The sequence below is a fragment of the Saccoglossus kowalevskii genome, chromosome 15 (assembly GCF_978046115.1).
Source record: "Saccoglossus kowalevskii chromosome 15, keSacKowa6.1, whole genome shotgun sequence".
Lineage (NCBI taxonomy): Eukaryota > Metazoa > Hemichordata > Enteropneusta > Harrimaniidae > Saccoglossus > Saccoglossus kowalevskii.
Window position 1 is genome coordinate 13492377 of NC_140655.1, and position 27778 is coordinate 13520154.

Below are 27778 nucleotides of genomic sequence, written 5' to 3' on the forward strand. Positions count from 1 at the left end.
TCACTATAGACAGGTGGTCATTGTACACAGGTTTCTCATATGTTATGCTATTGGACTGCCTAAATGTGGTCACTATAGACTGGTGGTCTTTATATACAGGTTTCTCATATGTTATGCTATGGGACTGCCTAAAAGTGGTCACTATAGACAGGTGGTCATTGTACACAGGTTTCTCATATGTTATGCTATGGGACTGCCTAAAAGTGGTCACTATAGACTGGTGGTCTTTATACACAGGTTGTTCATATGTTATACATTGGGACTACCTAAAAGTGGTCACTATAGACAGGTGGTCTTTGTACACAGGTTTCTCGTATGTTATGCTATGGGACTGCCTAAAAGTGGTCACTATAGACAGGTGGTCATTGTACACAGGTTTCTCATATGTTATGGGACTGCCTAAAAGTGGTCACTATAGGCAGGTTGTCTTTATATACAGGTTGCTCATATGTTATACATTGGGACTACCTAAAAGTGGTCACTATAGACAGGTGGTCTTTGCACACAGGTTTCTCGTATGTTATGCTATAGGACTGCCTAAAAGTGGTCACTATAGACAGGTGGTCATTGTACACAGGTTTATCGTATGTTATGCTATGGGGCTGCCTAAAAGTGGTCACTATAGACAGGTGGTCATTGTACACAGGTTTCTCATATGTTATGCTATGGGACTGCCTAAAAGTGGTCACTATAGACAGGTGGTCATTGTACACAGGTTTCTCATATGTTATGCTATGGGACTGCCTAAAAGTGGTCACTATAGACAGGTGGTCATTGTACACAGGTTTCTCATATGTTATGCTATGGGACTGCCTAAAAGTGGTCACTATAGGCAGGTGGTCACTATAGGCAGGTGGTCTTTATATACAGGTTGCTCATATGTTATACAATGGGACTGTGTAAAAGTGGTCACTATAGGCAGGTGATCTTTATATACAGGTGGTCACTAACACATGTTTGACTGTAGTTGCAACAGCGAGTAATCTTTTAAAAATTAATTGTTTAAAAAAAAGGCAACAAGTCGGCAACGATACAAAGAATGCACCCCTCACGGTAGAATCATTTGTTCTTAAAATTTCACAAACTGGCATGAAATGTATAATTAGAAACATACAAACACTTTGTGTTGTCCCATCATAGTCAATCGTTCTTGTAATATACCACAGTTAATTAAATAGAACTGAAAACAAATCTTGAGATGCGCCATTTTTAGTTAAAAACTGAATAATCTGATGTGAAAACGTAAAATTACGCCACATCACAAAATCGCAAAAAATACAACACTCACAAACTTCTAGGATTCTAGAATACACATCACAAAATTGACATTCCTGGTACTTGAAATCATGGACTAACAAACCCCAGAAAAAACAGTATCTTTTCACCTCATCAGTGTGTCTGATATTCAATCTGTGATCAATCGACCTGTTTCTGATTAATCTGGACACAATGTTTGTGTTAACACCTACAGCATTTTCTAAATATTCCTTGACTAAAAACCTAATCTTTAACCTGCATGACCCAGTGTGTTCAGCAATAGTAATAAAGATAAATCAGCTTCATATACTTGTACGGTTCTCCATTTTAATACTATTCTGCCTTTGGTTTGGTCCCAACATCACTGTAAATATAAAAATATCGATATTAGATTATTATCAGGTTGTTTAGACTGCACAAAATATAGTCAGTGTGATCATGTACTGTGAGTGAAAATACCAAAAACAGTAAGCTTCCAGAATTTTTCTATACAAAAACAATTCAATATAACTCTCAGACATTTCTTGTGACACACAGCATGTTATTATATATTTTAGCATCAATATCAATTATTAAATAATACTTTTAGTATAATGTCATAGCCAGAGCTTAATGCAGCGTATCAAAGCTGTATCTATGGCTGCATGATGAACCACATCACTCTTGAATATAACTTTAATTTCCCACAAACGACAGGGCAAAAACATGACGTTCTGTTGTATATTACACATAATGGATTAAAATTGCTCACATTAAAATACACAATACTTGCCTTTTTGGTTTTGGCTTTGTCAAAAGTGGATTCAGTACAAAAATATAAAGAGCTGGAAATAAAACCATGTAAAAGATATGCCCACACCAGTAGACAGCACTATATGCCTAAAAAAACATAGGATAATTATTACAACCTTGCCCATGATCACTTTGTCTACCTGTTGGGTCACACTAATGTTTGCTGGCATGTATACCTCCCACAACACCTGTCTGCTGACGTCTCTATATCCCACCACCTGTCTACTAACATGAGTCTACATCCCATCCCACCATCTGTCTGCTGCCATGTCTACATCCCATCCCACTATCTGTCTGCTGCCATGTCTACATCCCATCCCACCATCTGTCTGCTGCCATGTCTACATCCCATCCCACCATCTGTCTGCTGCCATGTCTACATCCCATCCCACCATCTGTCTGCTGCCATGTTTACATCCCATCCCACCATCTGTCTGCTGCCATGTCTACATCCCACCACCTGTCTCCTGACATGTCTACATCCCACCACCTGTCTGCCAACACTTGTCTACCTTCCACCACCTACGTCTACTGACATATGTCTATATCCCTAGCAACATGTCTAGATCCCAATATCACACCAATTATGTTATGTCTGCATGCAACCCTAGTTACATGTATACCTCAATTCATAGTGGAAGACTTACCTGTACTTGTCTTCGCCATGTTAGAAGATTAAATGCAAGAAGTGGATACCCCATGAATGTCAATTGCCATAGTTTGCACACTAAATAAGTTGGAACCTTTGTGATAGGGTTGTCCATCAGCTTGATAAGACCAGTTTTATTAGCAACCTCAACCATCTGAAAAGAAATAAAAATATATACACTTTCTGAATCCGTTGGATTTTACATTGCTAACTGCATAGTACAGTTTTGTCAGATTTTTAACAACACTAGTTGTAGTTAAACTGAAACTTAGATAATTGCATAAAAAGATCTGGATCATATATACATGTATTTAAACACATGTAGAACTAGAGCAGACGGCCATGTACTAGCGTGAACAGTGAGAACAGGTTAGTATTCCTTTGCTGTAACACATACACTACAGGTAAACAAAGTCAAAACAATTAAACCAGTAAACAAGATGCTTCGAGCTAGTCTTTGGTAGAGCTATTGTGTTCAGTTGAAAACAGACCCCCCACCCCCACCCCACCTTCACAAATATTGTTAACGGCAGCTATAGATTTGATATACTGTGGTTCAATGCATGTACTTTTCATGACCAGTCTCCTTCGCCCTAATTGTTCTGCACTTTTTTTTTATATATTCTACAATATCTCTGGAAAAGAACCATAATTTTGAAGCCAACAGATAAAATTTGTGTCAATTTTTTAGGCCAGAAGTGACTTTTTGAGGGGTCTGAGGGGTGAAAAAAACAGTGTTAAAGTGACTCACAAACCTAAAAGTACAAATAAATATTCAAAAGTTGTGAAAATTAAAACTTTCCGAAACGCAACGGAATTTCCGAAAGTAATTCAGAAGCTGTTTCAAACAATTTAGCTATATTTATGTTCCAATCTTCTGAAGGAAGATGCGGGACTATTTTGAGAATTTGTGATGAAAAGAGGGAACTGGTGGTGAAAAGGTTAATATGCATGTAGTAAAAGAGTGGCTTACCTTGTCTTCAACATTAGTAATAACAAACTCCATCATAAATGTCATATAATAGCCAGAAGATAGACCATGCCATAGTGCAAGGAAAAACAGAGTACATGCCTGAGAGATTTTTCTATTACCAAGGAATTTTAATCTTTTATATACATATCTGTGAAAAAAAAAAAATCACATGAAGGAAATTCACAATGAATCTAAAAGACCAAGAACCAATTAGAACACAGCTTGGTTCTACCCACAATTTATATCATCCTCTGAATATTTATGATCACCATGATTGCATTTTTAATCCAATATCATCAAAATTGGAGTACAATCCTGTGGCATTGACTTCGCTGAAAAACAGCATTATGCATTTATTATGCTTAGACTGTCGACAGTTCTCGGGCCTAAAGAGTCACTTATTTTCAAACGCTGTAGACGTTTTAACGAAATGCCGAATGCATTTCAAACGCCCTCATGGAAATTGCCCGGTGACGTTCCTGCTGAGACTTGTCACTCAAATGAAGTCTAAGTGAATCGATAAACAATTATAAGAGGTATAACAAGTATTGAAAGAGTATATCACATATGTAAAGTTGTCTATGACAGATGACAATCAGAATAGCTAAAAACTTTACAGTAAAAAACAAAAACATTTTGCCATATTTTATATAAATATGGGAAAAAAAAGGTCAAATTAAATTCATTTTTAGTTGCATTCTCAATACAACAATGTATTTATGTTCGTCTTCTGTAAATCAGTGTACTGTAATCAGCTTCACTTTCACAATTTTATGGCATTCCGATGTAAAAAATTGACAAAGGTCACCATGCCCCTAGAGAAATTTTAGTGCTGTTAAAAAAAAATTTCAATCGGTTTAAAGTAAGAATCCTATCAACATCCCATCCAGCAAATGTAAAATACTTACCGTAAAACCCATTGATTTGTGTTAGTATTGAATGTTTTCACAATCGATCTGAAACTTGGATTAAATAGAAACCTAAACATTTTTATATTCTCGCATGCATCCCACAATGCATTGCCATCCTTGTCTCTGCCATTGTATGCTAGGCCACTTAAGATACACGTGCCTTCCTGAAAAAAAAAAAAAAGTTAAAATTATTTTCGGTGTCAGGTAGCAAAGTTCTAGCTTGTTTATAGCAATTGCTGTGGTTGTCACAGGTTTAAACATATGACTGAATGAATGTTTTGTATAAAACAAGCAACCTCTCGGCTGAAATAGCTCCGCTGTTAGCAATGCACATTTCAATTAAAGAACAGAAGATATTACAAAATGAACAATATGTATAGTATTAAAGCAATCGGACTTGCTGTTTTCAACAAGTCAAAAATATCACTTTTTACCAAAAATGCCAAAAATATTCATCAAAATTAGAGAATTAAAGATATCATCACGAAATGTACAAATGTAAGAGAGGTCTGTCCAAGGTACATATACACATCAAGTATCAAAGCATTCAGGCTTGTAGTTTTCAAGAAGAAGTTAAAAAAGTAAAAAGTTGACACGGCCGACACCGGACAATCACTCATATGATAAGCTCCCCTTGACAAAGTCGACAGCGGAGCTAATAAATAAACTACTCACAGCAAAACACCATATTAACATGTATTTAAATAGTGTCATGTTACTCCATGCAGCCAATACCAGAAGACGTTTGTAAAATTCTAATTCCTGAAGAAGAAAAATGTTAATTTGTCAATATCATGATTTTATGTACTGTTGGCACAATAAATAAATTGACTACCCACATGCATGTCATAGATGATACATAGAAACTGATTACAGTTATAAAAAGCCATGCATGGCACAGTCCCCGATAGTTATCAAACTTAAGGTATATAATTTTGTTTACAGTAATATAGTTCAAACATAAGCATGTCAGAGATGTGGATGATGATGATGCTTGATTATGGTGATTTTTTAAAAATGATTGACATTCAGTCATCTTGCATCTGATCGTCTAGTACTAGTACTTGTCCATATTGAGAGATATTGCTGTGGAACACCATTAGGTAAAACAAAATAGCCACTAGTCGTCCATTTTGAATACATCTGTATATCTATAACATGATGTACATGTAGAATGAATATACCGGTAACAATTTTAACATAATCAGTCATATCATGTCAGAGATACGGCTCTGGAAACACAGTCATTAAAACAAAATGGCCACCAGTCAGCCATTTTAAATCAGATTTGAAAAAATAAAATGACGCGCATCAGGAACTCATAATGTTTTTTAAGCACAAAAGTGGCCGCCGCTTGGCCATTTTGAATCAGATAGTCAAACAAATAAATCTGTACAGCTATGACATAATCAGTCAAAGCATGGCAGAGATATGGTACTAAAACTGCATTTAAATTTGATTTGAAAAACAAAATGACGCGCATCAAGGTACAATAACGTCCAATGTATGCACCAAGTTTGAACAAAATCCATCCATAAATGCTTGATTTTAATGATTTTTCAGCACAAAAATGGCTGTCATTCAGCCATCTTGAATCAAATCGTGAAACAAATTTATGTGCATATGTATAATAATATGTATGATGTATGTGCAAAGTTTGAAAGTAATCAGTCCAGGCATGTCTAAGATATAGATCCAAGCACACTGACACACGGATGCACAGAGGTCAAGCCATAAGTCGCTGTTTTCAGACTGCGTCCGAACAGGGACTAATAAAAAGAGATGAAGCACTATATTTTTACATGTTGATACTTTAAGGGCTTTGAGAGAAAAAAAAACAAAATTTAAAACAGTAGCATACTTAAAACTCAAGATAGTTTTATAGAACAGTGATATGTTGCATGCCTATCTGAATCATTCAGAATTTGGGAAGAGGTACACTGGGAAACAGGATCCCTGAATCTGAATCAAGTCGCATTAGGGCAGTCAGATCCTATCGATAATTCCCTCTGTTTAACATGATGTGTGGTTGGGAATTGTGAAGTAACTTGTACATTTAAAGTTATGCAACCTTGTTATTTAAAGGGTTGTAGTCGTCACGCAGTGCAGGTTTGAATTTCATGTAAATATATTTTACATGCGTGATATACTTTGTTATGAGTCCCATACGGAACAGGACGCAGCGTGACGACCACCACATTTTAAGAATTAAAACTGAATTCTATGCTCCATAAACCTAAGTCACAAATAATGGTAGACTACTAAGTTATGCAGAGTGCCCTTCCCAATCCGCTCAAGAATGGCCTGGTTGATTGCTATGGAGATGACACTAAATTCTGTGTCATCATTGATTGGCTGTCTCCATGACTTTATTGTATTGTAAAGGGTTAATTATTCACTCAGTTTTAATTTTGCTCATTTCGCTGACTGGAAAATGCGCTAAATTAAAACCCAGTGAATATGTAAAATTGAACATAGAACACATTATGATAAAAATGATAAAATTGTGAATTTAAAACCCACTGAATATGCCTGAAATGTTAAATCAGTAAAATTTAAACCCAGTAAAAATTAGTCATTTTACAGTAACTTACACAGGAATTCCCATGTTAATAGATAGAATTGAGTCTCAACTATTCTATAAACAGCTGAAGTTAATAGTCTGCCATTCTGTGACCTAAGACAACTGATGTACACACTTATTAAATCATTGTCAAATAATACTTACAGCAAAATCATTTGTAAGAAAATAACTTTCAGGAATCCAGGGAACTATGACAGTGTTGAGGATACTAAGAACTGTACCAAGAGCAAGTTTCTTCATCGCTGCGGCAACACAATTTGGTCTTTCACCTTTAGCACCATCTGTGAGCACACCATTACACATATCAAAATATCTCCGCATTGGAAACTGAAAATAATAATGATTCAATTTTCCATGATAGAGACATTTGTAATTAAAAGAGCTTTCAGGTCAAAAAAACTTTTTTCCAGATTTTTCAAAATATTTGAGATAGACCTTCAGCCAATGAAAAATTGTAACAGCAGAATTATAGAAAAATGCCTAAATTTGTGGAAATAATTTAATGAGAAATAACAGCCCGAAATGGCACTGAGGTGACGCACATATTTCAAATATGTCTATAACACTTTTGAACAATTCTGTATGTCATTTTACGAATGGAAGAATTCACTTGTTTTTCATGATGAAAGGTATTAACAAATGAAATTAAAAAGCACAATCTAAAGTAAAACTGAAAATATGGCCATTGAACTTTCAGACTTCCTGAAAATCATTGAAACACAAATTCAGATATACATATGCCATACAAAAGAATCAAGACATGAATGTCATAGTCCCCGTTATTTAATTATAAAATACTCATGTTAAAATAATACATGGTACAACAGGTGAATTAATATGTACTCTATGTGGGTACAACTCATCATAAAGTGATTTCCCTTCACTAGAGTGTTGTACTGATAACTGAAAACTTCCACACACAAGTGCAACAAAACTATGTCTCATACATGCTCAAGAAACTGCATTCATAAATCTGAGTAAACCTTGATGTGCCTTTAATAACAACTTGACTTCTTTGTTAATTCAGGTCTTTGTATATTACCGGGATCTGGGTTTGTTTCATTATCACCTCTATAATTCCCATCGGAAATGTAGCCCTGACACCCCTCAACATTTTTTTCCACTGAGATTGAGGTCATGACCAGGTCATGACCAGGTCATGACATCACTAAAAACCTGAGCATTACAATCTAAGCTTATTATTTATTCTGAGCATGCTCAGTTGCTCTGTCAGTGCAGTAGGGTGAGGTAATTTTGAATGAAATACAAATACAAAAATAAATATTTCTTGACTTATCATCGTAGACACTATGCGTCATATTGGTACATGTATAGAGGGCAGCATATCTAATCTCAAAACAGAGTACCTGTGGTCCTGAGAAGAATCCTCCGAAATAATACGTATAGCCTGCTATTTCCAGTAATGATGGCTTTTTAACTAACATGGTCATTTTCTGATCATTAGAGATTTCTTCCTACAAGAAAGCACAAATTTCAAGATCAAGACAAAGCATACACATGTAAATACATACATACATATCAAAAATTAAACACCAAATATATCAAAATATTATTAGCACTTGTACACTATTTAGTCAGCTGCAGTAAATAACTCCAAAAATATCGGTTGTCTGCTAACCACAAAAAAAAAAAATAGTGAACATAGGAAAACCTAGTGTGGCCATTATATTCTACCGTACACTAAGTAGGAATTGAAACTGAGTGGTAGGGCAAGTAATTAAATCTCTATTGTAATAATAATAACTATTATAAAACAAACATTGTGCAGCTGAGAATGGAATTAGATAAAATAGAAAAAGAAATAACTATTCACTGGTTAGACGGTAGTTCTGGGTACATTCGGTAATAATTATGCAGGAATATTAACTATGATTCATTGAAATCTAGATACAAGAGTTACATGTATGTACGTAATCAACCTTTCTCACAAGTCACGCTCTAGCTTCAATTTTAGACAGACACAACATTTAATTTGACAGGCTGAATTTCTATGAACCTGCCAACTTTTATTGACAATTTCTATTTATGACAAAATAGCAATAAATACTGGTAGACTAAGTCTGTGGCGACAGGCCAGCAAATATTATATTGCATTTCAATATAGATTTTAGACATGCACTTCATATTTTGGCTATAACTAATTCTGAAAAATCCATCAATGTTCACAAAAAGTTGTTTATTATTGATGTAGATACTAGTTTCCATTTACATGTAATTCTTAATTGAGAATGAATATACAGGGCACAAAATTAACAAAATGTTTTGGAAACCTGATGACAAATAAATGTCACATTGCTCAATTTGTGTAGGATACCCATAACTTTCAACACACATTGGCTAATTTTAAAATAAGAACAATTTTTTTTGTAAATTTTCAGTTGACCATTTGGGATACTAGGTTTGAAAAATGGTAGACCTAAGAAAAGAATTGGCGGTCAATGTGCCTCAAGCGACTGCTGATTTTAAGTTTTAATATACATGTATTAACCTTTTCACAACCAGACTTTCTCGTCCAAATTTTTTCCCTTACATTCTTCAATATTCCTGGGAATCAAACCCTAATTTTGGAGCGAATAGAAAAAATTAAATTTTCAGTTTATACTTGAAAAAATTGGCTATTTTTGTCCCAAACTTTTGAAGGAGAGTGCAGACTATAAACAGCACTTTTTTGAGAATTTGTGGTGAAAAAAGGGAACTGGTGGTGAAAAGGTTAATGTGGTTTGATAAAATTCCTCCAACTCATTACTGAAAACAAAAAATTGCAGAATTTTGGTGATAAATTTGTGTGAACTTCTATGTATAGTACCAATGAAATGATACTATCTACATGTATATCTTAAATAACCAACAGTACCATTAAACAAACAGATTTATCACTTGAAAAGACATTTTTACATCACAGAAATGAGTTGTCACGAGAGAAAAAGGCTAGAGTGGCAAATGATACTTACAGGAGGTCTACTGCCATCATATACGTCAAAATTTAAACCTATAAGTCTGAGTGTTAAGATACAGTGTGGCATGGTCCATGTGATATCGTATGTATCAGTAGCCGTATATATATATCCAGTTACCAGATAACCCTGTAAACAACGACTTAAGTTTAATAATCATATTTCTACTAAATTTATCGTCATTTCCTTCAAATTTCAAAATTGGAGTTTACTAGCTTGTTTCCTTGGCAATTAGTCCAAGTTTCCTATCAAAGAGTTTGCCACTGTGGAAATCTGCCTCAGTTGGATCATTTGTCTTTTATGGTTGTGTGCATCAAAGTCGACTCTGCCCGAACATGATCCAAGATTGCATGACAGTTTTGATGCATTAACAAAAATCTGACAGAAACTGACAGTCGTTACAATGAAAATTCAAACAAAAATGTTGTTTTAGATAGTCTACAGATTACAAGGGTAGCACCCACTACAGAACAGAAAAGATGTTCGACAATGAATAGTAGTACCTAATAGTTTACATACTAGGTAAAGCCCAGTAGACAGATGGTCTACAAGGGTAAACATGATCTACAAGTTTCGCACAATGTATAATAAGGTATGATATAATGTTACATTTTAATTACTGTAAAATCTGTATTAGAAGCCGCGGCTTCTATTAAAATGGTACAATGCAATAGAGGGGATGCGGCTTCTATTAGAGCATCTACACATATGAGAAACAATGAATTTTTGGTTCTCAAATGTTTAAAAAGAATAGATGCGACTTATATTTGGGATGCGGCTTCTAATACAGATTTTACGGTACTATTTAAAGAGGGTAGATGCTGTATTAAAAAGTGCTATGTAGTCCAGGAGTTACATGTTAAACCTAAACATTAAATATTCTATAGATTTAGGTATTAAACTAAAAAAATTGAATTGGAAAATAAAAAATAAAATATATCTGCATGAAGTATTATATATATATAGCATATATAGCATGGTATGCATACAAGCATTTCTGAGACAGACTATCCAGGGAAACATACATACCATATTAAAGATGAACGATATAATAATTGAGATGTCTGTTCCACCAGCAAAGTATATCAATAAATAATTGATAAATACAGATGATGCAGAGTGTAGGCTTTCAGCACCTGAATATAAAACATTAGATACAATTATTAGAATGTGACAGTATAGAGATATAACCTGAACACCGACTATTGTCAGATGGGTTCCTTTCCTCTACCCTAGTCTGGATCTACTGCCAAGATTTCGTCTCAACGGTCATTGGGTAAGCCTGACTTTCATTGGATGATATAGTAAACTGCTAATCTACATATATGCTAATTTGCTGAACAATTAATGACAGTTATGTTTTGCCTACACAATATATCAGCTGCTAGTTGCCATGGTGATAAAAAGAAATCAAATTTCACCCTATAATTGCACTTACTGGTTACACCAAAATTGAACTTGGTTGATATTTCAAAGTGATTGATAAGATTCTAAAATTTTAAGATTATCAGATAATATTTGTTTAAGTAATTGTAACAAAATTTTATATGAAATTTAATGAATATCTTTAATAATATAAATGCACAATAATCAAAGTAGGCCAAGATTCCAAGCTGGTTAATATAATATCCAAGTTTGAAAGAAATTAGATAAAAACTGTTTGAGTTATTGTAACTACATGTACAAGTGAAAGTTTTACAACGGAGTCAACAACGACGACGACAACTACGAGGACAGACATTTTCCCCTCATACATGACTTGTCAATGAATGAAACTTTAACTGTGACTATAGAGTGCATACTTACCATAATTGAAATATGACAACATGAGACCACATATAACAAAGTATGCATGGTGAAGAGTAGCAGATTTACCATGGAGGAAACTTCTTTGAAAGAAGGCTAAAGGAAAACCTGCAAAAAAAAAATAAGTTTAAGAAGCCCATTTTGTTTTAAAATATTTTTGTGTTCAACTTCGGACAAAAAAATGTTTCAAATAATAATAGGGAAGACACGTAGATGAAAAATCATCAAAAAGTAACAATGTTATGAGAGGGGGAGTACCCTGAAACAGGCAAGTGAATTATCCTAACATTATGTACAAATGTATTTGAATGTGCGATAGAGGAAGTCAACAGACGTTTTCAAGAAATTATAATTATATATATATTATAATTATTTTTTTAATCTTTTTTTCTGCATTGGTTTCTATGGTAAACATACTTATCAATTATTTAAGATTCATTCATATTTTACATCCAATACAAGTATTTCATAAAGAAGATTTCTTTCTAAAAGCAAGATGTAATGTAATGTAATGAAAAACAAGGCAAGTAGGTTGAATGTGATTCGTCAAGATTTCAGTGTTTTGTTGTATGTATATGTCAATCGAACTTTGCTTCCAGTGAGATTTTACAACGGTGTGAGCAGGTTCGGTGACATGTACCATGGTTACAGCAGCTATGATTTTGCTTTTAATGTGGTGTTACTTGTGAATAAGTTTATATTTTTATAATATACAAATAAGTAAGTAAAACAATAATATTCTACTTTATATTGTATAATTGTATTAACCACGGCATAGCCACAAGTTTCCATTGTAGCTGTGTATCGCTGGTCGTATCATTGCCAGGTATCGTTAACTTTAGTGCAGATTAATGCGTAACTGGACTAGGCACAAACACAACATTATTAGTTGTCAATCAATCAAAACAAAAAACTATCATTTGCTGCCAAATTTTAGATTCGACCTTGACTTTTTCACTTGTTTACCTGACAAAAACTTAAATGTCAATTGCTACGAAAAAAACTCAAACTGGTGCTATAATTTGTGATGAATTCTGAGAAGTTTATTCCCCATTCAAAGAAAAGCAGGATTGCTGTAATTGTATAGCCTAGCTTATTCCAATGCAGCTAAGGTCAGTCCCTCACCAATACCGACTGCACAGATGTAAGGGACCCGTTGTTCAGTACTTTGTGGCAATAAAAAATCATAAGCCACTACAGACAAAATATAATGGCGACTATGTTTAACAAATTTGTATTTTATAATTGAATCTCTGATGTGTTGGGTGTTTAAAAATCTCAATTTTGCACTTTACCAATAATATTTATGCAACATATATATCTATTTCGAATAGATTGATATAGTATATTTTCAGACTTCAGAGAAACAGGTTTTCAAACACGCGACCAAAAGGTTTTCAAGAAAAGGTTGAAAAAAGCATTTTTGATATTATATATATATTTGTTAAAAATAGAGAATTGATGAAGATATCATCATGAAATGATCAAATCTCTGAGAGATCCACCCAAAGAACATATATTCCAAGTATAAAAGCAAAAGAGTTGACTGTTTTCAAGAAAAAGTCATTCAAAAAGAACACCGACAACAAAGCAAAAAAAACAGTGTGATACACAACATTATTCCAATGTAGTAATAACACAATATTTACAAGTAGAATCAATATACACATTTTACTTTTAATATAAATAAACCATATGATCATTTATACATGTATCACTAAATATAGGTATGTAGTACTAGCATAAGATAAAATCCCATGGCTGGTGTTCTAATGTTATCTACGCTAATAATATAAACAAGTACGTCCATGCCAAGTGACAGTTTGCCGAGCACTGCCGCTGCATTAGACATATGGGGTACCGCTGCAGCTGAGGTACTTTCAGAGGAAGAAATAATACATAAACTAAAACATGTACATGGCTAATAGCAGCAGAACATTCAATAACCACCTAAGAAAGCAGTTACAAATTTTTCCATGATCCAAGGTTGAAATATTTTACTATATTTTATAAATTGCCTAGTTTCATGTCATGCAATCTTAGAACGATTTTCGTTAGTTGGAAGATGCCAGACAGTAACAAATATGCTGAACACCTTGACGAAATGAGCATGCTACATTCAACATTGTATGTTAAAACAGGTGAGGGACATATAGTGTGACATCAATTTTGAAATAGATCAATAGTGGTTGTACAATAGTAAATGATTACAACGCTTCCAGCAAAAATTAGATGAACCATGGCTTGTATTGTATTTCTGTGATGACAAATACAACATGTTATAGACGTCACAATTTAATGTTTAGTCGGAATTGTATGTACAATAAATGCAACCAACTTGCTACAAAATAATCTTAGTACCGGATTCTGTCGTAAATTCGCCCTGGGCCGTTAAATGGCAGTCCCCCCCCCCCAAGAAGAAAATAGCTAGCGGCTTCAACCTTTATGCACTTTGAATCACAAGACCTGGTTAGATTGTTAGGTCAAAGGTCAATCACAGTATGTGTGCAAGTATTTTCACAATATAACACAAAGGGCAAAAAAATGTTTTCAAAACTGTACAATCTTTACTCATGTGACCCTCAAAAACCTGGTTAGATTTTAAGGTCAATGTTATAAAAGTGATATAAAGGAAGAACAATAGTTTAGTCTTCGAACAATAGTTTAACGTCTTCATTAAACCGCATAAAAAGAAAGATGACCGCCAGTTTTCAGTATGCAAATAACACTCAAGCGTGAAACATCACTCATTTCGGCAATCTTAACACCTGTGGTGCTTTATTTTCATGTCGTACACAAACATGAATATATCCGCGATGCAATTTTGATGTTAATAGAAGGCACTCCAAACCAAAAATTCACCATTTCCCATATGTGGTGATGCTTTATTAGAAGACACATCCTGTCTGTCACATTTTACCATTTTAATAAAAGTCCTGGTTTCTAATACAAATTTTACAGTACAGTTTGCTGTTGAAATTGTATCATTAATTAAGGTCTGCCCATACTGTTTACAATAATAATAATCTTTATTATATGCATAAGAAATTTTTTTTTGATATGTAAATAATAAAGTATTTTGTCTTTTTTTTATATTTGACCTATTTCACATGAACCTATTTTAAGGTATTATGACCTATAAGGTATTATGAACCTATTTTAAGGTCACATGACCTATTTTAAGGTATTATGGTTACATCTATTCTATTTTCAGTAAAAATCATGATAAACACTGTACAGCAATTCTACTGGATATTTTGTTACATATTTTACTTAAAATGATTTACAGATGACGCTATTCTCTACCATTATGCAGTATTTCATTGTAATATGTTATCAAACCTGGTTCATGTCAGGGGCGGATCCAGCAAAATGTATTGGGGGGTCCAAGCTTCGCTTAAAATTTACGGAGCGTAAATCGCAGAGAAGCTATGCGTAATCCAGATGATATGAATGATCGTACGGGGGGCATTGTCCCCGCCCCCCTCTGGATCCGCCACTGGTACATGTACATGTGAACTCAGTTATTGTAATGTGCCAAGAGAGCAAATAAAACACAAAGCCACCTAGTCTGTTTAAGCAATGTTTAGTTTGTTATTGTCTTTGTTTTTATGTTTTCTATGTGCCATTTATGTCTACAATGAATCATGGAGCTAAAAAAAGAAGGAGACTGAACTGGTTTTAATCCTACTTGAGTCTTTTGTTTTCAGCTGATTATTCTTTTGTGTTTACGCGCCTTTCATGTCGATGACTTCTGCCGTCACACTGATTATTCAGCCGTCACCGCCTTCCTGAGGTGTAACGATCATTTTTGTTCTGCGCAGTTGACGTCAAAGGTCGGTGAACATGCGCGTAGCGGTAATTACAGAAGAGTGTCGTCAGTTCTACAGGTCTGCGTTTGAGTCATGGAAATCGGACGGGTTTTCAGCAAGTTATTACAATGTATGTGGTTCTCGTAATGTCGAAAACATTGCTCACAAGAAATTGATTTTAAAATAAAATACTTGGCCGCAGACGATAAAATTACTACCGATATATAGTGTTTTCTATGTACTTTCCAACAAGCTTGAAATGAAGTTCGAGCTCCCATGGCCAAATTCACAATCACGTTTTTCATTTCTGTTCATCTGTCCTACTTCCTGTGTGGGCCCTCATAGACAGCACGTGCTTTGGATAAACGACGCATTAAATTTGAGCTCCGGTAAATTCTATTTTTTTCGTAAAATCTTTTCCCGCGGACGCCGAAATTTAGTTAAATAGTAAGCTGACCTCTTCTACGTCATGCTAGGGTAGGTGCCAATAGCGGCATATCACGGCCAAACCGGCAATCGCCGATTGAATTTGACATGCGTTGCGTTGCTTTGATTTGTGTTGATAGCTCATATTAAGGGATAGGGGATAGTTATATTGTGGCGGGTTGGAAGTTAATGATACTTTGTTCCCTCACTACATTGATTTCATCACAATTACTTGTGTATTACACATCACCAATTTAGAAGTTACTGTGTAATTCTGGCCATGTTTTTTTCCTACTTGAGTCGTTATAAATTTTTGTTCGTCCCTCACCCTGCTTTGTAATAACGACCGAACTCATCCGAGAACGTCCGATCATGACTAATTAAATATTCACGTCCAGTAATCCCCCAATAAACCCGTCAAGTGTTATCTGTTGACCAAATAGTCGGCAGAAGTCATGGTAACAATAGCATCAAAGGGAGTTCACTTCACTCTCCTTCTTTTTTTAGCTCCATGAATGAATAATACACGTCACAACACTATCCCCTGAAAAAATGATCGGCCCCCACGCAGTATTGATCCCAGAGGCAATGACAGTATGATCAACAAAAGGTACTTTTTTGCTAGCCCTGTGTTCTAGGTTGTTAGTGCCAATGGGCTTTATAATATTTGGTTGATGTCACTTAAATCTAATATCAGTTATTAAAACCGCCACTGAAGTCACGTTACAAGGCAGTCATGGTCCCGGGTCATCGACTGCTCAAGATCAGACAAGTGCATTCAGTTGTTAGTTCAGTGGGCTTTATAAAAGTATATTCGATCACATAAAGCCAATATTATTATTATTGTTGCCACACATGCCTTTTCGCCATGAACACGCGCTACAAGTGCCCCCCCCCCCCCCCGTTACTACCCGGCGTGTTGTGATCATTTCAACTACATTTCGACGGTAGTACACAGTGTTCGTTCCCATAACGACACGCTCGTGACACTTAAATATCAGTGCATGTATATTGGACTTACCTGCTAGTACTGCAATCAAAAAACGCAGCGCGGGTTCCGGTAGACTCAATAAATCAGATAAATTGGCGATAGTGTTGTTACAGAACGCAATGAGCTCCGCCATCTTGGATTGGATCCTGCCTCGATCTCGTGGTGACCGCACGTTACGTCTGGGTGCCCTGGTTATTTTTACAAAGCGCAAAACCGCCCATCATATTTGCATACTCGGTGACAAGGGGTCAACTATAACAATGCCCCACTTTTGAACTGAAATTAGAGCGTGTCCGACTCAACTTTGCCCCTTCTGTATAACTTCATTGACATTATTATCTCTGAAATGAACGAAAATGATCAATTCTGAAAACGTATTCAACGTGAAGTTCATCAAGAAAGATATATTTCCTAAATGTATTTATTTATTTATTTATTTATTTATTTATTTATTTATTTATTTATTGCTTCCCTTTTGTAACAGAGGCTCATTATGTAAATTAGGAGCTGCTATCGTGCCCCATATGTTAGGCTTTGATGAAAAGTACAATAGAGTAATAAAATTTGAAAATATGAAAAAAATAACTAACACTAACAACACAGGGGAAAATCAAACAAGACGCTCAAATTTCTAAATTGTGAAACAGCTGTTTGATTGGATTTTCTCGTATATTAAAACAGTTATAACTATGTTTCGTCACATCATTTATAATGTTTTCATCTTTATTGTTTGAAATATTAATAATGTTGTGTTTTCTGAACAAACTTTCTCTTTTCGTAGCGTATAACTGACATGACAGCCAGAAGTGTTGCTCATTTTCAATTTTTTTTAATTTCACAAACTGAACATTTTCTATCAGCGATTGCTACGTTATTGCATCTTCCCATATCAATCTGTAAGCAATGGACAATTATCCTAAGTTTGGTCATTGTAGAAAATATACATACAGAAAAGAAAAGTAAAATCGCATTTTGTCGAGGCCACTGATCCTCTGCCTGAGCAATAAACTTGAGTGTCTACGAAGCTAATATTTTGTTCTAATAAATTATTGTTTTGTCCTATGAAATTAATGTCTTGTCTGAATAATGTTGTGTTTTTCATAAGAATTGTATATTTTGACTTACGAGATTGAAGTTTTAACCTCCATAATTAAAGTGTGGCCTAGGTTTTTTTTTCTCTCAAAAAATGTATATAAAAAACACACTTTGGGATATGCTTTACGTACTGTCATATATATTTTGTTTGGAAAAAAAAATGTTTGTTTTGTTCTCACATATCACAACACAAGTATGAGTGCACAAGTTTGTGTTTACTCTAGGTACCTAAACTGTGAAAGTACTGCTTCATTATTATTTAAGATTGTTCACACGTGCCGAGAAATGGAGGGTTCGAACGCCGAGTAAATATTCAGTGGGTTAAACCTGCTCTCTGTTCATGCGTTGCAAATAGGTTTAGACCACTAAAAGAAGTCTGCGATTTACACCTATTCACGCCCTCCACGGCTACTTTTACCACTAACTTTTACCACTGTAGTATAAACAAATATGACGGACCAAATCATCGTATGTTACTTCTTTTCGCACTTTCGCGTGCTAGACGGTTTTAACATCGTTCAAACAGACCATCATTGCGTTCATTATATCATTTTTGTTGCATGGATTCTGTATTTGAGTTAGAAATACATTTAAAGGGTTACAGTCTCACAGTCTTCGCGCCGCGCATGTGCGACATTTGTGTTGTCAACATTGATTTTTCCACAATTCAATGTACTTTTCTAATGAAATCAACGTCTACATCTTTGTTTATATGAGACCCATATCTTGCACATGCGTGGCGCGACGACCACCAACCTTTAATTCAAACTGCCGAACGAAATAGCTCCTGCTCATCTACAATAGGGAAGAAATGTGTTATTGGATTTTACAAAGGATTGTAGGATAGAAAATTGAACTATAGAGGGCGTTGGAAGGGCCTCATATACTAGTACTATTTTCCATACACCCCAGTGCGCTAAAATCAACTGTTAACTGTTAGGTTTTCAAGCAACGCGTTAGTTTTTTTTAAGTTTATGGTTATATTGTTGGACTTCCCATTAATTTTACTGGGAAGAATGTTTCGAAGATTTTTTGTAGATTTTTTACTGTTTTGGGCTGCAAGCTGTCTAACTGTAGGAACCGTAGTGAAGGGTAAGTGTACCCGATTTCTACTCATTCATTTTTTCTGATTTATGTTTTATTATTTTCCATATCACAGTTGAAAATAAAATCTATCTTGTCTACTGAAAAGGTTTGGTTGATTTTAATTCAGTTTTAAAAGGCATTTTAAGTGTGTGGCAGTGTTCCGAATTAAAACAATGGAGCACTTCAGAATTTAAGAGTTGCTGACACCTTTTTTGACATTGGTGTAATCTGCAGTTAAATAAAAGTCCAGTCTGTATAAGGAACTGTTAATGTATGAATGTATCGCTGGGCTACAACTTGTTACTGGGATTCAGTTAGAGACATGATGTTAGGACATCAGAAGGGGGCGTGGCTGTCACCACACTTAAAATGTATTATAAACCTGATTTAAATCCACCAAAATTGTTAGTAGACAAGATAGATGCATGTTTTTGTAATTTATGGCAAATTTAAAAAAAAAACTAACGCGTTGCTTGAAAACAGGAGAGATGAAAAGCTGATTTTAACATAGCGCTCTATCGAAAAGATGTGAGTTACCCCCCCCCAACAGTTCTTGGTGTCCGTCCACAGCAAAAATGCCCCGTTCTTTCCAAATGAAAACTAACAATTTTGTCTTATCTATTGACCGAGTAGTGCCGTGCGCATGAGCTGTTTCCATAAATTCATTGTCGGTTTGTGTTTGTAATTGGTCCTTGAAACGTTTGGGGATTGTCTTAGAGAATGTTGTCTGCCACTTGTAATATAATAAGCCGATACCATTTATAACACCACAAGAGGGCGTATTTCAAACCCGAGTTATCGTTCACATGTGTCTCAACTCGGGATTAAACACTGAACTCATGGCCGAGACGAGCCCTTTGACAATGAGTTAACTACCCCGGGTCGAGACCCGGTCATTCCGTGTCACACGTTTTTCAACAGTGACTAAAATAAACCCGGCTTCGTGCTCCACACGTGTGTATGGAAGCTCAATGAAGTGTGGACGGAGTGTGAAGGAGGATTTGCTTCTGTGTTTTGTAAACATATACAATAAAATATGAACAAATGTTATTTCTAAGGGAAATGTACTCGGGACTCTCATGGAACCCACTGTTCGACTTGGATATCAACGACAATTTCTATTTTTCTTAAAACGTTTTAATTTATTTATTTATTGTAATTAACTAACTGCTAAACTGAGTGTTAGTAGAACATGATAACCTTGCCAAAAGTACAGATCCACAAAGTGTTTTTTTTCCGGTTTGCAAAAATCCAAATAGCGACACGGTGGGTAGCTCTGTGATGTTGCCGTTTGATTGTGCTGTTTGTCGAGAAAAGCCCAAATTTCTAAGTTGTCTTTTGTTTCTTTTAGAACGTGACCCGTATTTTGTAAAATGCTGCCCGAAAAACAGACATGATCCCATAGGGACATCAACAATTGTGAAGAAATAGTTACCATTTCAGAAATGATAGGACAATTATTCAGTATATATATATATATATATATATATATATATATATATATATATATATATATATATATATATATATATATATATATATATATATATATATATATGCAGCATAGGCATAAGTTTTTCTTGACGCTTGGCATGAGTGGGAAGATGTATTGTTTGTCTGAATTAAAGTTAAGTCGATTGAAGCTCTGATTCAAATTACATGCACATTGCTAACACGCAGTACAATATGGAAGATTAATTACAAATTCGTAGGATCGAACGAGACTAGGTTTCAAGCCGCCAAATAATAACCCAGTAATTAGCAGGGGTACCTGCTAATGACTCGACGTACCATATTTCTCATCCACTGATGCTGCAGATGCTGTCCAACAGATCAGAAGAAATATAAATACTCGAACTGCGGCCATGATGACACGAATCTTTCGTTGTAATGAGTCTCCCTCGTGATACACCCTAACATATACTTCATTATGTATTTCAAGTAAGCTTAGATATGCACCTATCATTACGAGTGATAAGCAGTTGGTTAATTATTGTTAAAATGTTATCGTGTTCGCATTCACCCCACTTTGTGTCTGCCTATTATAAACACAATGGCACCAATCGTGTGGACCTGGGGGAGGGGGTACTCATCTGAATTGTGGGTGGAAGTGCTCCGCAGCCAGTTGAATACTTTACTCCAAATGATCGACGTTGAAGATGTCTTTTGGTTAAAATTTTTTTAAATACATGTATCTCTAAAATAGCCGAAAATCTTGAAATTGGGGGTCAAAAAGATGTTTTATGATGATCAAAACAGCGGCGTACACTTCAACAATGTGAGTACGTAATTTCTAGTCTGAGTGTAGTGCGCCCTCAGCGATACTATACTCAAAATAACCTTTAAGGTGGCAACAGGGGAAATCTGGTCAAATGTTCATGTTTTTTTAATAATCTGGAAATCTGGTCAAATTTTCATGTTTTTTTAATAATCGGTCATTTCCGTTGATGAAGAAGTACGCTCGCGAGTGTGACAAACATTCGCTAATTTTAGTAAAATTTGAGTCTGTAAACGAGCAAAGTAGCGACATGCTGCCTTGCCGTTTTTGAAAGACAAGTGGAGTTCGGTTAGTGGAAGACATGGACAGACTCCATGGATGGGGCAGCTATTTACACTACCGTAAAAACTATTAATTCTCTTAATTTTCCCACCTATTTTATTTTATTATTATTTGTAAACTGTAACAAATAACAAATTCAAACTAACCCGAAGCTCATTTTATTCACTGAATAATAATAAAAAAAAATTATGAACACAATATATCTAAATTAATTGGTCACGAAATTAATTATTCTCTGTCACGAGGTCTAGCGAAAGTTTCCTAGTTGCATTTTGGGTAAAAACGAAATCCTAGTATAAAGTCACGTATGTGGCATGGCTTGTGTTTATGTATCTATTTCTTGGGTGTCTTGCTATAGTATTGAATGAAGTCGATTCCATACTCTTTGCATTTTCGTTGTTCCCATTCCTCGAATTTTTCATTTTGGGCCACTGTGAATTGTCCCTTCCAACCGCCAACGGTTCCTGAAAAATTTGAAATAAAAGTTAAATTTAACGATTGCCTTCTGGCCTTCTTTACTTACCTACAATTGGTTAGTAGTAATATGACATAGAAGACAACAGACTGGAAGTGGTAAATTAAATAGTGCTCTAATGCCTTGACTGTTAATGTATTTTAGTACCTTTGCGTTGCCAATGTCTGTTTTCACGTAGGAACACGTCGCGTTGAGTTACAGTTTTCATATATTCCTTCATGTTATTAAAATCGGTATGGTCTACGACTTTCTTCATTTCTTCAGGCGTCAGGTCGTATCCAAGGAACTTCGCAACTTTCTCCGAGGCACCTTGACGATCCTGTAGTTTAATGAAAGGCATTGCCATTGTCAGTTTGGAAACAAAGAAGGTGAAACATATCATAGAGACATAATATATATCATATACTATAAGATATATACACATTACTTAGAAGTAGAATGAATTATTCGTACCTCTTTCATATCTTCATATTTTAGATGCAGAAAGTTATCTTGACCACTCAGTTGCATCCATGTTGCTAAGTGTTCAAACCAACACCCATATATTGCTAAATAATAATATAAAACAAAACAAAAAATCATCAGTATATTAATAATTCGATGGTTGTCAATATCGGAACCAGAAGTTAAAATATTATATGCTTTTAGGTAATTTTGGCTCTGGCTGAATTAATCCTTACTAAAATAGAAGTATACTTTAAGTAAATCTATTTCATACTTTTAGATTGACAATTATGTTACAAGTTTACTTATTATATACTGTTTTATGTTATTTGCATTTGTTTTAAAATAAGTATTTTATGCATCCTTACTCTGTATTTTCGTCCATCAACAATGGGGACTAACTGGGCCTAATAATGGACAAGTACTACACTGTGCATAGTCGAACCATTAGTCTTAATGAACATATTGAGGGACTGCATCCTGTTATACATACAGCACCAGTCATTAATCATTCCGAGCAATGGTCGTAGATTCACATTCAGTATGCAAATTAGTTAGTATGCAAATATGTTAATTAATATGCACAGTTTAATGTCAACCCCGTTTTATACAAGAAATACACCAAGTTTTAGTGTACAATATTTGAATAATAATAATAATTATCTTTATTGCGTTCGTATCCCTATTAGGATTTTGACTAAAATGCAATACAGATGTGAATAAAGACAAACATACAATTAAAGTGAGAATAAAAATACACACAGGAAAATAAAAAAAAAATGACAAGCAAATAAAAGTAGGGGAAAAAGTAAATTGGATTGTTTTTCCATAATTTTGGTTGGTGAATGTTTGAATGTTTGAACATAAACGCTGAAAATGGTTAATTGGTATGTAAATTAGTATGCAAATTATCAAAAAATGTAGCTATATAAACAGCATGTATGCACCAATATTTCAAATCCATTAGAGAAAACTAGATGCAACCAAAACGTGGAGGCAGGAATTATGTATGCAAAGTAGGTAATTAATATGCATATATTAATATTAGAAAATAATATCATTCTCTGATTCGCACAGTTCTATTCAATTTGTGCAAATAGTTTAGACACAAACAAAAATATAGTGGAAATAAATAGCAAAATATTCACATCAATATCAGCTGCAAAATCCAAAGCTATTTTTTATTCTTGGGATATTAGTAGGAGAACATAAACACACATACACACGTTCGACGGCTGCTCTGACTACCATACTATACTACACTTACTTTGACCTTCTATATAGCGATCGAAATAATAATCCCATTCGCATGGCTCCAAAAACTTCACAGTTGCATGCCACTGGTGGAGAGACAGGCAACAGTCCCTGGGGTTTCTTGTTACAAAGATAATCTGAAATAATACATTGTTTGTAAGTACATCAGAATTAAGGTACACGCTTTTTTCATTGCGAGATGTCACTGTAAACAACTGGGAAGTACATGGACAAGCTGGTTGGCGGTCCGCTCCGCTCAAAAACAAACAACATGTTTTCGGCTGTGGCCATGGTAAAATATGAATGTGAAGCTAACGTCGGTTAATAACTAAAAACAGGGACCGCATACAAAGTTCGCAACTTGAAAGAGCATCCAGTCCTCAGTCTTCAGAAGTTATTTTAAGGCCAATCCTAAGCGGAGCGCCAAATATGGGCATATGAGACAACCCATGTGATTGTGTTATAAGTCGGATTGGTCATGTTGTTGCTGTTGTTGTTGTTGTTGTTGTTGTTGTTGTTGTTGTTGTTGCCAAATTGAATCTCCCACTTTCTCGTATGCAGTATTGTTGAGATAAACGACATATAAACTATATACCCTAGGTTTTTTAGTGAAGAGCTGCGGTGGCATCAGGTCACGTGGCAGATGAGTCTGGAGTTGTCGAGGCGACTTCCACGTCGTCACCTTTTTATATGTTGCAACATCTATGCCTGGTGCCGGGCCTAATTCAAGCAGATTCAGTTTGTCTTCCATCTTTTTGCCTTTGATGGCATCGATGTCTCCTCTGTGCATAATAGCATCCACGATCTCTAGGATGAAAGTTGTACCTGCAAAATTGTTTTACGAATATTACGTCATTGAGGTCATATATTGTTTGTTGGAGTATTGAAAATATCACTATAACAACTATAGGGATAATTGTGAGTACTGTACAAGAAAGGATCGCTTTCTAAAATTTGATTAGAAGCATTATTCATTGTTTTTCTTACCAACAATAATGGGAACATAATCCACTTTTCTTTTAGAATTCCTAGCCTCACTATGCGTTGTATTGTGTAATCTAACCTTGAAGAGGTTAAAGTGCGGAGGTCGTGATGTAGCAATATAAGCAATATCGAATACAGCGCGGAGCGACTGCCATCGCGCATCACATTGTTAGTGATTAAATACTATGACAGTGTTCGATATGGAGGAGCTCCCCCCCAAAAGGCATTGACGTTAAGAAAAGCATCGCAGTGATATAATATATCGCTGACCAGCGCTTACAGCAACGAAACAATGTAATTAGTTTTTCCGAATCACTGTTTAGCGTCAACAAGGAGCTGTAATGACAGCTCCCTGGCATCAACATCGAAAAAAAGGTGTAATACGGTGGCTATAGATAAAGAAGTTTCGACTTCTAACATTCTAAAATATTTGTACATCGATATCGCATCAGAATTTGAATTTGTGAACTTAGTTGGGTATTATGGCATGTAATGAGACGCACACCTAGTAGTAGACGAACAACTTTGGCCATATTGACCTTTAAACTCCCAACTTCGTTGACACGTGTGAATGTTCCCAAACTGAGACATTGTGGGAGGGGGTGCTTAAACACCAGTGATACCATTGGGATTAAATACTAGGTGTTCCTAAAATATATTATTATAGTAAAATGGGAATATATATGTGCAATTTGCATAAACGAAATATGTGACTCAACTTCAAAAATAGACAAATTTGAATCATTGATAGGCGTTTACTCTCAGGTCTAACAAAGTGGACCAAAGTCCCATAAAATACTACTACCAAATTGTTTATTTTATCATATTTATCGATTTACATAGCTTTACTGACAAGTAGATTCAGTCGCTGACCCGTACTTTATTCAACGGGTACAGTATAATAACGCTGTAACCGATAATGGATATAGATATCCATTCAACAATGGAAAGGATAGAATGGACAGATTGACCCGACCCGACCTGGCTTTAATAATAATCATTGATAAAAAAAATGCCTCGTCGCCTGTCTGGCGCCACCCTAATCAGATCCATGAAAGTCAGGCTCAATGAAAAATCTCACGCACAGCGAAAAAAAACACCGAATGAAAATTCGCCAATTGTTCACTGCGACAAACTATTAAGGTGTCAACAGGTGTCAACAGGTGTAAAACGATTTAACATTAAATATGTGGTATGCCACTGTAATAACCTATACATAAGTGGTTTGTCGAAGGGATTACCTAACGACCAATTACGCTATTGTGTGTTTTTTTTTTACTATTTTACTATTTACTATTTTTTCTACTTTAAAGCAAATTATAACACAACATGTGTTCTCATTCTACTGTAACATTTGGGAGATAACGCCGCTTTAAACTGTTGCTCGAATGAGGTCACAGTGTAAAACATGAATGTTTGATAGATGCGATGTTTTTGCTACACACACTGCGTTTGCGTCTGATTTCAAATACAACATTGCTTCTGCCAGACAGATAGACGCACGAAATGCTACATTGAAATCTACTTCATTACCTATAAAGCCTAACACCCTTTGCATAAATGTCCCATCAAAGCATTCGTATATTGATTTAATGACAGTAATTTGAACATGTTTCTGTTCGATTTTTTCCGAGATATATCGATACATGATGATACCGGTTTCCACCGCCCGCCCCCACTCCGCAAACACACACAAACACTAATATACCTGCTTTCGGGTAAGTTACAATGTATACGTCATCGTCGCGGACTTCGAAATCTTTCAGTGCCTTGATGCTATCGGGATGCATAGCAGATACCATCAGCCTTTCCTTCCTTCCATCAACGTAGTACGTCTTTTCGAATGGAGCTTGTAATTCGTTGTTTTCTGTCATGATTCTCAGGTGTGCGTGTGTGTATGTGTGTAACAAGAGACAGTGTGTGATGTCGACTGGTCCAGGCTTGGTCTACTCTAGATTGAATTGTGATTGTCGTATATACGGGGGCTCACACAATCTGATAAGCGTACTTGTGTGGGTCACATAATCTAAGGGAGTGATCATTTGAAATCCTACGGGTGGCTGAAGGATTTGTTGAAGATAGAAAATGAATTGCAAGCTAAACATCGAGAAATAAAATGAACGTGCAAGGTGTTGCAGGAAATAACAGTTGGCACATTAACACAAATTAAAAATGTACAGAACGGACACCACAAAAACCAAATCTCACTGGCCACCCCTCTCTTCTGGCCACCATTTGTGATTTCAATGATCAAAGGTCATACGCTGTACTTAATAAAACGCTCGCTTACAAATGTGACTGGACTTTGACTAATGATGCTGTAAATTCCCTGACAAAAAAGTCACACCATACTAAATGTCATACTAAATTGTAACCCCGTAGTCCTATCAGTCAATCAGATTCCCGCATTTTCCGGTCATATATTTATGTATTAATGAGCCGGCGGAAATATTATAGTTCTCATCTTGAAAGCGAATCACGTTCATGTTGCTTTCCCACGATGTCCGATAAGCAATGATTTGTCAACAGAGGGCATATTATGGGCGTATATCATACAGAATGGTAAACTTATATTATGTTTATGAATATACTGTAGTAAGCATCTATGACAACAATGTAGAAGTGTATATCAAAGGGAAAATTAGGGATTAAAACAGGCCATAGTACAAAACAAATTGAAGCTCGCTTGGAGCACAACAAACGA

The 27778-nt window shown here is 35.3% G+C and overlaps 2 protein-coding genes across 2 annotated transcripts; both read right to left on the reverse strand.

Moving 5' to 3' along the window:
• Positions 1-1590: 1590 nt before the first annotated feature.
• LOC102809751 (lysophospholipid acyltransferase 5-like) lies at positions 1591-17309 on the reverse strand. The gene is made up of 12 exons (XM_006815042.2): positions 17207-17309; positions 11948-12055; positions 11171-11277; positions 10139-10270; positions 8534-8641; positions 7311-7493; positions 5258-5344; positions 4580-4746; positions 3672-3819; positions 2697-2852; positions 2030-2136; positions 1591-1621 (listed from the first exon to the last, which is right to left on the reverse strand). The coding sequence occupies exons 1-12, from the start codon at positions 17307-17309 to the stop codon at positions 1591-1593; spliced, it is 1437 nt and encodes a 478-aa protein (XP_006815105.1).
• A 4681-nt stretch (positions 17310-21990) lies between these two features.
• Positions 21991-27021, reverse strand: LOC100368878 (sulfotransferase 1C2-like). Its single transcript, XM_002733588.3, has 6 exons — positions 26783-27021; positions 24686-24915; positions 24104-24227; positions 22846-22940; positions 22540-22711; positions 21991-22381 (listed from the first exon to the last, which is right to left on the reverse strand). Exons 1-6 carry the CDS (start codon positions 26946-26948, stop codon positions 22251-22253), a joined length of 918 nt encoding a protein of 305 aa, XP_002733634.1. The 5' UTR covers positions 26949-27021; the 3' UTR covers positions 21991-22250.
• Positions 27022-27778: the final 757 nt, after the last annotated feature.